The sequence below is a fragment of the Megascapheus bottae genome, chromosome 29 (assembly GCF_031878675.1).
Source record: "Megascapheus bottae isolate mThoBot1 chromosome 29, mThoBot2.hap1, whole genome shotgun sequence".
NCBI lineage: Eukaryota > Metazoa > Chordata > Mammalia > Rodentia > Geomyidae > Megascapheus > Megascapheus bottae.
Genome location: NC_143537.1, coordinates 4,682,315 through 4,695,238, shown reverse-complemented (window position 1 = coordinate 4,695,238; position 12,924 = coordinate 4,682,315). Strand labels below are relative to the sequence as shown.

Here is a 12,924-nt window from a genome sequence, read left to right as displayed (position 1 = left end):
ATTTTTTCACTCTTTACATAACTTTTTAGAATAAATTTAGGAATGAGATTTCTGGGCCATGAGATATAAAGATGCTCATTAGTAGTAAACAACAGCATAACATTTTCTTCCAATGTGAGTCCTAGCCTGTCTCCTCCTACTTTTTGAGAACCTATAAACAAACAACAAAAATCTGTTATAAGATTATATACACACAACTGTTGAGCCAGTATGACATGCTTCTATGAATATTCTCCTTTTCCCTCACTGTGTGACTGTCTAGAGACTTGTACAATTTATTATGTCCCAGTATGCATTTTATTTCTAATCATTGTGTTTAAAGGAAACAAGGTACGTTTCTGTTGTGGTTGTTGTTTTTGTTTATTTTTCTGTTGTTAGTTAATTTGTCTTTGGAAAATAAGGGCGGGTCACAAAAATGGTAGAAAAGAACAAAGGGTGCATAAATACAAGAGGAATACTGGCTAGACATTATGTGGGAAATGAACTGTACATCTTGTAGGTGAGGATAGGAGGAAGAACTGGGAGAAAATGAAGGAAGGGGCGACAGTTCAAAAAGAATGGTACTCATACCTGACTCTTATAACTGTAACTCCTCTGCATATCACCTCTACAATAACTATATACATTTATATGTATCTATCTCTTTCTATAAGGAAGCTAACACAGAGAAAACAAGCTTGAGGAAGTCTCAGAGCACAGCGTGCCATGGATGGTATTTTTTTCTACTTCCTTCCTGCTCTTGTGAAGGCCTCCCTTGCCTTCTCCAGATTTCCCCTCATCCCCTTCTCAAGTACTCCAAGTGACACTTGAGCCCACCTATTTTGGGGGAAGCTAATTCTGTCTCTGATAGCAGCAGCATGAGAAATGATCAAACTAATCAACATGTCCTCATCCTCTAAATTAGCTATAATTCTACTCATGCTGGTGATGAACCAATCAAGACTTTCTATGGGTATTTTAGAAAAAATGTGCATCCCACTCCTTGGGGGAGAGTTTGGCAGTTTAGCTTTGTAACGAATGGGCAGGTATGCCCCTTGTTCTTGCCAGTGAGTTGCTTTCTAAACAGAGGAGGAGCTCAATGAGACAACATATTACATCAGTTAAATTAAATTGCAAGCTCTGCCTTATTCCTCAGCGTGGCGAGAACAAATTGCTGACATCTGCAGTGGTCGGCTTATGAAATCTCAATGCTACTAACTTTGTGTTGTAGGCATTGTATCTTTTATTGGTTTCAGACATAAACTAATTTATACTCCTACAGTAAAAAGAAGCAGGAGTGATAATTTCTTTTTATTGTTTGATGAACGTGCAAGATAGTCTTTAGTCACAATTTCTCCCCAAATTCTTGCAGCAGAATGGTGATACATTTTGTTTTTAGCAAATCAAAATGCATACTGACAACTAGAACTGTGTACCCTTAACTGTCAAAAGAAGGCAAGTACAGGGATGTTGGTATCTTAAAGATTAAATAGGAGAATTATGTAAGCTTCTAAAGTTACTTCCATAATGTAACAAAGAAGACTCCATAGAAGTGATCAATTATAAACATACACCCCCAAACCTCCCAGCTCGTGGCTGTGCCCACTCTGTTTTTTTGTCACCCCAGACCACTCTGGGTGCTGTCACATCCCACGCTTCATGATTTTATGAGAACATAAGATATAATATTATTGAAGTAAAAATTGGCTTGAAACATCAGAAGGGTTACCAATGTTCAAGAAGTAATGAACTCACTACTTGACAAATGTAACTGTAATCCATTTTTACATCACCCTGACAATAAAATACAACTGGAAAAATTGGCTTGAGAAATAAATATGTATTTAGGATATGTAACAATTTGGCATTTAACGAGATCTATCATATATCATCTATTTAGTCAAACCAAATGAGATGAGAAACTGTATTGTAAATTTATATTTAAAACTTCATTCTAAGCTGGGTGCAGGTGGCTCACACTTATAATCCTAGATACATAGGAGGCTAGGATCTGTTCAGAGCCAGCCCAGGCACAAAAGTCCATGAGACTCTTATCCCCAATTAACTACTCAGAAAAAGTGGAAGTAGCACTGTGGTTCAAGTGGTAGAGCACCAGCCTTGAGCACAAAGAGGCTTAGGGACAGTGCCCAGGCTCTGAGTTAAAGCTCTAGGAACAGAAAAAAGAAATCTTTTTCACTCTAAGCCATAGAGTCACTGAGTACAGGACTCTCCTGGCAGAGGAGCACAACGATCACAATAGCTCAAAAGCTAGGCACATAAGGTCATGTAGGATGAGACTAGACACAATGAACTCTAGGATATAGAAGCACGAGATTTATCTTTGTGACTGTAGTTCTTCATGTACTATGTTATTTTTTCACTCTTTTCCCCCTAATGATTAATCTCTTGTGGTTACTGTATCTGACTTTTGTTATCTGGTATAATATAAATAGGCAGGGGAAAGGGGGAAAACAAGATGATTGAGAGGGGGTGTGAGGAGGGAAATGGGGACAAAATCATGAGTGGGTGAGAAGTAACGCACCCACTACCTGGCGAATATAACTGTAATCTCTCTATATATTACCCCGGCAATAAAAAAGTGAAATGGAAGCTCATGTCTCTAGATCTGATATATACTGTCTTATGTGTAAAGAAGGACTGATTTGAAAGTTGAGGAAAGGTAGAAGAAAGTTCTAGGATTTTTGATCCATCTGCCAAACTGTTTAGCTTCCGTCTCAGAAGATTCTAAAGGGTGTAGGAATACAAGACCAAAGTATAGGATACCATATGACTCTGATGAATAGAATAAGATAAAGTACAGGAGATAATGTGAGTCTTCCATCCGACAAAATAGGCAATTTACTTGTATGATTGTCATCTATCAATTGTCTGACTTAATTTCTAGCATAGGAACCTTTGCTGTAATAAAGGGTGACTTAAAGTCTACAACTACATTTTTCTTCCTAGTGCCAGGTTCTTAGCAGCCTAAGATAAATGAACCGCCCTTTCCTGCGGTGCCAGTAAGGGGGGAAAATACACATACACACACCCTGGGGGAAGCAGAGGCAGTAAGACTGAGTTCCTCAGTGGTTCAACTGAGAGGGGAGAGGCCTGCCTGGCAGTTTGTGGGTGTGAATCTAATTATCATTCTCTTCCTTTCATTAATAGGTTGAAGCAAGCTGACTTCTTAAGGGAAGAAGAGGGAGGCATGCCTAAATTCTTGGGCTATACTATGATAATTTAAGCAGCATGCTCACAAAAATAGTGGGTTTTTTTTTGTTAATGAGTTCTTTATGAGGCTGTGCAGGTGGGTGGGATGAATGTCAAGTACAGGAAAAGGAAAAAGAAATGATCGCGCATGGCATATTTATAGATTACAGGGCAGAGGGCTCTGGAAAAGTGGAGGAAAGTCTTCAGTACATTCTAGTCCCGTTAGTCACTGTAAGCATTCCGTCACAGCTGTTCTCATTTTTATACATTTCTATAATCGTGCTGGGGTCTGCCTCTTCTGCCAGCGTTGGCAGGGAAAGTCAACTTGGATATAATCTCTCTGTGTCTTGACCAAAAGTTTTATTTGTTTATTTTCTTAGCTTGACTAGCCAAAAATCAGATGATGACTATGAAGATTATGCTTCTAATAAAACATGGGTCTTGACGCCAAAGGTCCCTGAGGGAGATGTGACTGTCATTCTAAACAATCTGCTGGAAGGGTATGACAATAAACTTCGACCTGACATAGGAGGTACGTCAAAATCCTTTGTGGTAAGCCACAGAGAGAGACTTAGAAGAAGACACTGGCATACTTCACAAACCAGAAATACTTAAATTCTACCATGTGTTGTAAAAGTAAATATATACATATGAAAACAAACGTAGAGGCCCCTCAAGACTAGGGGCAGAAGGGCTACTAATAAACTTATGATGAAGAATTAGGTTTTAAGTAAAGCTAGAAATGCAAAATTTCCCAGGTGTTCCCATGGCTATTAAAAAACTGACAATTTCTCGTGAAGCGTAATTTAAAACTAAAATAGAAAATAATAAAAGAAATGAGAGAGGTGATATTGAGTCCATATTGCTTTGTAACAATAGCAGAATTTCTGTGCCAAGAACAGTAAGAACTGGTTTAGCCCTTCACAGGGAAACTGTGCAGAGATGGGTTTCTCTTTGAGCATGAATACTCTAAGTAGCTCTCATTCTACTCATGGGAGCAGTAAACTACTTAGGAGGATCTGTCTTGTGGCAGAAAACAGGAATAAGAGATAGAGAATAAACATTCACAGGCTTGATGTTTAGGCTTAGAACCGGGCACTCCCTTTTGTCTCTATATCATTAGCCAAGCAAGTGTAGCCATGCCCAAATTAAAGAGACAGAAGAGCCTCACAGGGAGGAGAATGCAAGGATGTGGGCATCAGTATTCTTGGAAAAATTCCATCTGTCATAGAGAGTTTGGACATGCTACCTTCCAGGAAAAAGAACAAAGAAGAGACCAAGGTCCTCCCTGCCCTGAAGACCAGAATGACAGTAGGAATCTTTTGCTCATTAAGTGTTAAATTTTCACAGAACACGTTCATTGGTTCATGGACATGGCACTGCCTTCCACAGAGCTCACGCATTATCTAGCAGACATAGCATCCAGCAAGTCATCATGAAAGATGAATTTGGTGCAGGGTAGAGGCACATGGGGGTAAAGTTGTAGATGATTATCAGGATGAATGTTTCAAAAACAATCAATAGTGCACATTGTTCTTTATGTCTGTGTCAAATTTTTTTTTCTGGGCCACAAAGTAATTATTTTCTATGTGGGTCAAATCAGGTTGCAAGGCACAAATAGATTCAAGAGCTTGGTTAGAAAGTAGTGTAATTAAAAGGATCTGAAAGAAGGAGGAAGGAAAGCTCAGAGCAACAACGTCTTTTCATTTAGTTTTAAAGGGATAAATGGTTTAAAATCTCCACTGTGCTTGCTTATTGCAATTGCCTATGTAAAAAAAAAGTTGTTTCACAAGACTCATGCCATTTATAAACATAGTTACTCATGAGGGTGGTATCTGAGGACCACAGTTCAAAGCTAAACCGGACAGGAAAGTCCATGAGGTGCTTACCTCCAACTAACAACAAGAAAACCAGAAGTGGTGGTGTGGTTCAAAGTGGTAGAGTGTCAGCCTTGAATAAAAGAGCTCAGGGATAGCATCCAAGCTTTGAGTTCATGCCCCAGGACTGACTAAAAAAAGAGTTGCTTGCTTCTTTGGATGCAAAATTGTTATATAAATGTGGTAAATTAGTAAAATAATTTTAAATAAAGCACTTCTAATTCAGCCTAATTAGTTTGCTTTAGATAATTACGATGAAAACAGTAAAATCCAGTACTTTTCCAATGTATATATATTCACTATTCTCTTTGCAGTGAAACCAACCTTAATCCACACAGACATGTATGTGAATAGCATTGGGCCAGTGAATGCGATCAATATGGTAAGTGACTTGATAAAAATATTTTTAGTATAGAGAAAAACAAGGACTATTTAACAAATAGTTTCAATTTTGGAAGGGAAAGATAAGCTTTTACATCCATTTTCTCTTCTGTAATGTGAAGATAATTAAATTTTGAGGATTTTAAAGTAAGAACTGAATGTGATCACATAAAATGTGTGTAATTATGCTATATTACCAAAATTCTGCAATTATTGTGTATTTTCCAAATGCTAATGGCATAATTTCCTTCAAAACAAGTAACATTCCCCAGAAAAAAATAGTGCACTGGTGGTACAATACATATAATTTCACTTTTTTGTACTGTTTTCTATCTTAATCTTAGATGAGAAACTAGAGTAAGTCAATAATATAAAGGAGCAAAATAGAGTAAAAAGGAGCTAACTGTAGTCAACATAATGTCACTATCATGTATCCTATACATGATAATGTATTAGTCATGCTGACACTGTGATTTAAAACGTTGTTTACAAAACTAATAAATACATTCTCCTAAGATAGATAGATAAGAAACTTTAATTACTCTCAATTACAACATAAAGATGTATAGCATTACTTGCATAATTATAACCATTGTTTGGCTTGTTTAAACACTACCCACTCTAAAACACTACATTCTTTGTATCTGTAAAATTTGCCAATATTTAAAAGTAATCTACAGATTATGACGTGTACAGACTAATCTACAGGCTATAATGTAATTCTGCGATTGCTGCTAATTTAGTCGTATTATTTGTATATTTTTCTTATCTTTAAGGATTTATACGTAAGAGCTGTCATTCAACAAAGCAGTCTATGAATATAGGACATCCAGATCAAAGTTTTATGAGATCAAAGTTTTACGAGTATCAGTCCTCCAGAACTGTTACACTGTTTGAAGATGCTGGTAGTTCAGATTCAAATATTTTCCGATTTTTTTCGATTTTTGCTTCGTTTTGGCCAAAATATATCTGAAATTACCTTTCTCCTAATCACCTTTGTTGACAAAGATTCACAAAACAAGTTGCTTTCCCTTATAAACTTCACATAAAAAATTAAATGATGAGTAAGTTGGTATAGTTTACTGTACTGGAATTGTACCCAATTACAATAACACATGATAACAGGTGACTATGGGAATGAACACAAAACAGTATACAGGTAAGAAAAATAAATGGTTTCCATTTCTGTGTATTCTTGAGCAAATCAATATTCTCCTTGTTTCTTTATATTTTTCAACATGAAATGGAGTTCAGTGTACTTGAATAGAAGTGTGAATAACATCTGCTTGCCACTCTACAAAGAAGACTGGGTTAATTATTACTTTCCTTACCATCCCAGTTATAGAGCTGACCAAAGCCAAATAAAATAATGTAAGATATAATTAGAGATAGTTACTTGGAACCATTCACATAGCAAATAATTTAACCTGCTGTTTATTATAATAGCTGTTCCTTTCTATGATGCATGGGAAATGTTTAGCCAGAGAACTAACTAGAAATAAGTGTTTCATAACTAATACAATAATAATAAAATAATAGTAGCTCTTTGATGAACAACTGTGGTGGTGATGATGATGATAATGACTGTAATGATGATGAAGAATTATGTAGATCTGGAGGTGGCTGAGTATGTATTTGGGTGCACTGTTTGTAGATAAAGATGAAGAAAATCAAGCCCAGAGAGTGAAGACACTTTCCCTAAAGTCTTCTTCAGAATAAGATAGTTACCCTATAGCCCTAGAGTTCTGGCTTTATACCTTGTGATCTAAAGTTCATCCTCCATTTGCTTTTCTTTGAACAAAGCCATTTTCTAGTTTGCTAGGGATACTGGAGAGAAATCCCTGCACTTAATAAACATGCTTTGTGACAGAGATTAGAATAATGCTATTTTATTGGTTAATTTCATCCTAGTTAAGAGAAAAAGCAAGGTTAAATCGCTGAAAAACCAGTGAAGTACTTTTCGCTGGGTGCTTGTTCTCTGCGAGGTGTGGTACAATGCACTTCTTGTATCTTCCCCTTTTCTTTCTTCACATGACATCACCAGCTAGGTTGTTCAGAGAACTCATTTTATTGTGTGGAAATTGATCCAGCTTATTGCTTTTTTTGAGAATTCTGAACTTCATACTTAATCCTACAACAGCGATTCCGGGCCTAGGAAATTGGCTTCCTTAGAAAACAGCCATGTCTGGAAGTAATTTCAAGGTGTCAGACCTACCAGGGGGTAGAGGTGAGGTAGAAGGGCTATTACTTGCAACTGGGAAACAGAAATGAATAATACCACCGCACAGTGCACTATAAAGACCTGGCTGTCTCACACCATCCTAAGAGACTCAGCTGATCGCCTTGGAAAGTGAAGGGTCCCGGCCTTCAGTGAGAATCCACCTAGACGTGTCTTCGTTTTTCATCAAAATATCATGCTGGTTGAGGAACGGTGTTTCTGGAGATACAGCTTTATCAGTAAAGAGTTGCTTTCTTTCACATGATTCAGAACCAAAATAGCATTGTCTCACACTGGCAAATAAGCATGAGAATGTGAGAGAAAACTACTCAACAATGTAATATTATTGTGTTAAAGAGGTTCTGTCTTCTTATCTTTTCCTTTAAAACAGGAATATACAATTGATATATTTTTTGCCCAAACATGGTACGACAGGCGCTTGAAATTTAACAGTACCATCAAAGTCCTCCGGCTGAACAGCAACATGGTGGGGAAGATTTGGATCCCAGACACGTTCTTCCGAAACTCCAAAAAGGCCGATGCACACTGGATCACCACTCCCAACAGAATGCTCAGGATCTGGAACGATGGCCGCGTGCTCTACACCCTGAGGTAAGCTTCCCTTGGCACCCTCCAGTTGGAACTCAGGGCCGCCCGCTTGCTAGGCTGGCGCTCTACCACTTGAGCTGTGTCCTAAGATGTTTTGCTTTAGTACTTCAAATACAGTGGTGTCTCAGGGTTTTGTTTAAGCCAACCTGGACCACAGCCTTCCTAATTCTACCTTGTGTGTAGAGGGATTCTATGAATGCGTCTTCTATAAAGGGAATAGGGACACACACCATAGGGCATACAGCTTATGGAGATGGAATCTTGGTAATGTAACCTGGGCTGGTCTACAACTGTAATCAATCCAATCTGTAACCTTTCAAGTTGCTGGGATTACAGGTGTGAATCACTATTCCCAATCTCTGTCCTATACCTTCTGACTTTTATCGTTGTTATAATAACTATAATCACATCATCATCATCATCATCATCATCATCATCATCATCATCATCATAACTGTTACTACTATTGGTAGCAGTCCTGGGTCTTAAAGTCAAAGTCTAGGTGCTATCCCTGAGCTTTTTTGCTCAAGGCTGGTGCTTTGCCACTTGAGCCACAGCTCAACTTCTGAATTTTTTGCTAATTAATTAGAGATAAGAATTTCACAGATTTTCCTGCCTACACTGGCTTCCAACAATGGCCCTCAGATTCCAGATTTCTGAGATTCATCTAGGGTTACAGGCTTAAGTCACTGAAGCCTACTTCTAACCTAAACACCAAGTAACATTAGGAAGTTTTTCGGTTTACATTAATTAATGGCATTATCTTAATCCACTTCACACTCATTCATTTTAAAGTCAGTTTCACAACAAAGTTCTCAGAAGAATATGGCATTAGCAGATGCACTTAGGGAGCAGAAAGATGTGGTTTGAATTCTATGCTGTTTACCTTACTATCTGTATGAACCAGAGGAATTCTCCAGAATGTTTTCTTCTACAGTGAAGTGAGGGAATAGGGTAACTGAGGTTGTGGTTCTTGGAGGTACTTCCAGGTTTCATTTACTTAGCCCTCTCATGTTTTCACTTGGCGAATTTATATTAGATGAACTGGGAAGTCACGTAAATTAAAGGGACAGAAGGCACACACACACCACACTGAGCTGCTTTCTCCATTTCACCTATTACCTTGCACTCTCAAACTTGCATAAATGCTTAAGTCTTTCTTGAGATTAGCTGAGGTGATGGACAGGCTTGATGCAGAGTCTGACACAGAGGAAAGCATGGTAGATATTACAGTTAACTGTGTGTGCATTCAGTAAACAATGTGAACTATATGACTCCTCTAGACTGTGCTAGCATCCTAGACCTTCCAAATGACTGGTATACTAGGCGCTAGAGTCATATTTTATTATGACTTAGGTAACATACAACATCTAAATATAGTTCTTTTTCTGTGTGTGTCAGTTGTGGGGCTTGAACTCTGGTCCTGGACGTTGTCCCTGAGCTCTTCAGCTCAAGGCTACTGCCCAGGCTGGCTTTGAACCTTGACCCTCAGATCTCAGCCTCCTGAGTAGCTAAGATTACAGGCGGGAGCCACTGCGCTCGGCTTAAAATACAATTCTTTTTTTAAAAATATTTTTATTATAGTTAATAAAAGGGTTACATGATATTTGCCAGATAGAAGGTGCATTAATTCACATACACTGATACCCTTTCACATGTCTTGGTCCCCATTACCCTCTCCCCCACCCTCCCATCTTGGTTTTCCCCCCTTCCCTATCCAATTTCAAATAACCAAATACAAATATATCCAATATATCAGATAACAAAGTGAGATACTGTAACAATGTGAGATAACCAAGGGACAGCAAAAGAGATGAGAGATAACATAGTACATTAAGGACAACAATCATTCATTATATGGCTTTTGTTTCAGTATCCTGAAGGTCCTTTCAATTTGTTTCATATCATATGGCCTTATGTATCAAGGTTTTTCTCTATTGCAAATCTCTGCTAGGAGAGCCCAACGTTTCTACTGATTATGACAAATGAGGAAAACCATTGAGCCTAAGTTCCTTTGAGTCTGGCTTACTTCACTTAATATGATTTTTTCTAAGTCTTTCCATTTCCTAATGGGGTGATGTTTTTTCTGACAGCAGCATAGAATTGCATTGTGTACAAATACCACATCTTGTTGATCCACTCATCAACTAAGGGACATCTAGGTTGGTTCCATATCTTTGCTATGGTGAATAATGCTGCAATGAACATTGTTGTGCTAGTGGATTTAGTATGCCCTAGTTTCTGGATGGTTGGGTAAATGCCAAGTAGTGGAATTGCTGGGTCATATTCTTTAAAAAGTCACCAAACCCTTATCAGAGTTAGGTCAGTTCATTGGAAAAATGGGTACAATGGCAAAAGAAATTCACCACATCTATTCTGTATCTAGTATGGGTTTTTATTAGAGATAAAGTAATGAATGAAATTAGAACCATGGAAATCTAAGTCTGTCTGATGAATCAGAGCTTATTGTAGATTTAGAAATGTGAAGTCAGTCACCCCATCTTATCTCTTTATTGTTCTTATAACATTGTAGTCATTTATGATTTCTGTTAATGTGAGGAATTATTACAATATTTAATTATAGAAGTCACCTCAAAAATATCACTCATGATTGTCCACTAAGGCCTGACTCATTACGAATCATTACCAGTCTATATATAGTGACAATTTCTTTTTTGGCAGTTTATCTTTAATGAGCAGTGTGTGTGTGTGTGTGTGTGTGTGTGTGTGTGTGCGTGTCTTTCTGTGTGTGTGTGTGTGTATGCTTGTATCTGCAATCTGTCCATATTGTTTTTGAGTTTAATAGCTCTAGTTTAAGAAAGATAATGCCAATAAACTCAAATTTAATTATAATTTAATTTATGAACAAAACTTGTTTTTTTTCAAAGGCGTGTAAATGGTAAACCCAAGTCTGTGCCAATGAGTGTGTGACTTTGGACAAGTTCAAGTACAATAAAGCCATAAAAGTATTACTAAATGAGGAAACAATTCACTTTATCCAGTACTTCACAAACAACTAGCAACATATTCCAAGATCAGTAATTGCTCTATTATATTACAGAATGATAAAATATTCCCAATTAAAAGGAATGCTAATTGGGAATCTTTTAAATTAATTTTTCATAAAACAGCATTTTATTACTTGAACAGTGATACTCATGTTCCTGAAGAATGAATATTTTCTAAAATAGCCAGTGCATCACCACTAGAATTTAGAATTATATTCATGCTTTTTAAAAGTGGTTTAAAAAAAAGGAAAATCTGAATTCCTTTCAATTTTCTCCTTCCTGTACTCTTAGGCCAGAACTTGAAACTCAACATCTGCAGTTTTAAGTAAACAGTTCTTAAACAAACTGAGACTCAGTAGCAAACATTTTGATCTTTCCGTGATTTTTTTAAACATTTCTTCATGTCATTAGACAGTTCTCTACTCTGTAGCATCCAAATTAATTATTTCACAGAGTATGATTGAAAAATTATATAAAATTCTTTTGTTTCATGTGGGTATTTTTAAGCTGACAATTGCTACCATTCATTTACATTCCCACGATAAATAAACTTAAGTTCCTAAAACAGTTTGCCCTATTAAGTTAAAAATCCATACTGAGCAATCTCATGTAGGAGACTAATTTTCCAAAGAATTCTAAACAGAATCCCTTAAGTAATTACAAATTCTAAATAAATGGAGTTGACAGGAATGAGATGCTATTACCTGGGGGTATGAAAGTGAACAAGATTAGATTTAGTATTAAAATATTTGTCCTGGATTTTGTGGCTGTTAGGTGAATGTTATTCATATTATCAAGCCAAATATGAGATATGCTCCAGAAAATACGCTAATGCATATGTTAGAAATTTTACGGAAGCCATTCTATTGATTTATCTTTCATGTATTGGTAGTGATAAGGTTTGAACTCAGGCTTTGTGCTTGCCAGGAAGATACTCTACCGTGAGGCCAGTCCTAAACTCGTTCTAGTTATGTTGAATGTCTCTCCCATCAGGCTGACTATTGATGCCGAGTGCCAGTTACAGCTGCACAACTTCCCAATGGATGAACACTCCTGCCCTCTGGAGTTCTCCAGTTGTAAGTAATATTCCACAGTTTTGTCGCTGTCATATATGAGCTTTTGGATTTTATCTATCCAATCAGATATGTGATCTATTGCATCAATAAATCAGATAATTGAAATCAATTAATTGGGAGAAACAGCATTCGGAAGTGGTGTACGGCTATACGATTAATCTTCCAGAGTGACTCCCTTTCATCATGATTCTAATTTGTAGCAGAGAAAAAGAGCTAGGAGTGTTTCATCAGATATTACAAACAGGATTCATTCAACTGGAGAGGTTGCCTTTATCAGATGGGTTGTAAAGCCAGGACTGGACTCAAAAGAAACCATTCAAAGACTGACTTTATATTTTCTAACCCCTGCAGACCTGCAGAAAACTATTAAAGCTCATTGATGAGAATGCCCTGCCCTAAAGACATACTCTTATGTTGATATATGTAAAATGCCTCACGGGATAACCTGACATAATTGCTTGATAAAAGCATGACTTTTAACTTATCACTATCAAATAATAGAATATACTAAGGGATCTATTAAATTCTAATGCAAATGGAGCTCTAGTAATCTGAAGGGCTTCCAG

General features: G+C 37.1%; 1 protein-coding gene and 1 long non-coding RNA gene across 11 annotated transcripts in view; one reads left to right on the top strand and one right to left on the bottom strand.

Moving 5' to 3' along the window:
- The window catches only part of LOC150044548 (uncharacterized), a 604,944-nt gene that overhangs the window by 209,292 nt on the left and 382,728 nt on the right, over positions 1-12,924 (bottom strand). The gene's annotated exons all lie outside the window — the stretch shown is intronic.
- The window catches only part of Gabrg2 (gamma-aminobutyric acid type A receptor subunit gamma2), a 65,924-nt gene that overhangs the window by 13,691 nt on the left and 39,309 nt on the right, over positions 1-12,924 (top strand). For 2 of the 3 annotated variants that reach the window (XM_090321087.1, XM_090321088.1), the window contains exons 2-5: positions 3,570-3,721; positions 5,381-5,448; positions 8,057-8,277; positions 12,276-12,358. In XM_090321087.1, the coding sequence (XP_090177213.1) occupies positions 3,570-3,721; positions 5,381-5,448; positions 8,057-8,277; positions 12,276-12,358 (524 nt within the window). Of the gene's footprint in view, positions 1-3,569; positions 3,722-5,380; positions 5,449-8,056; positions 8,278-12,275; positions 12,359-12,924 lie in introns of those variants that run through there. The other variant, XM_090321086.1, reaches the window with a different exon arrangement.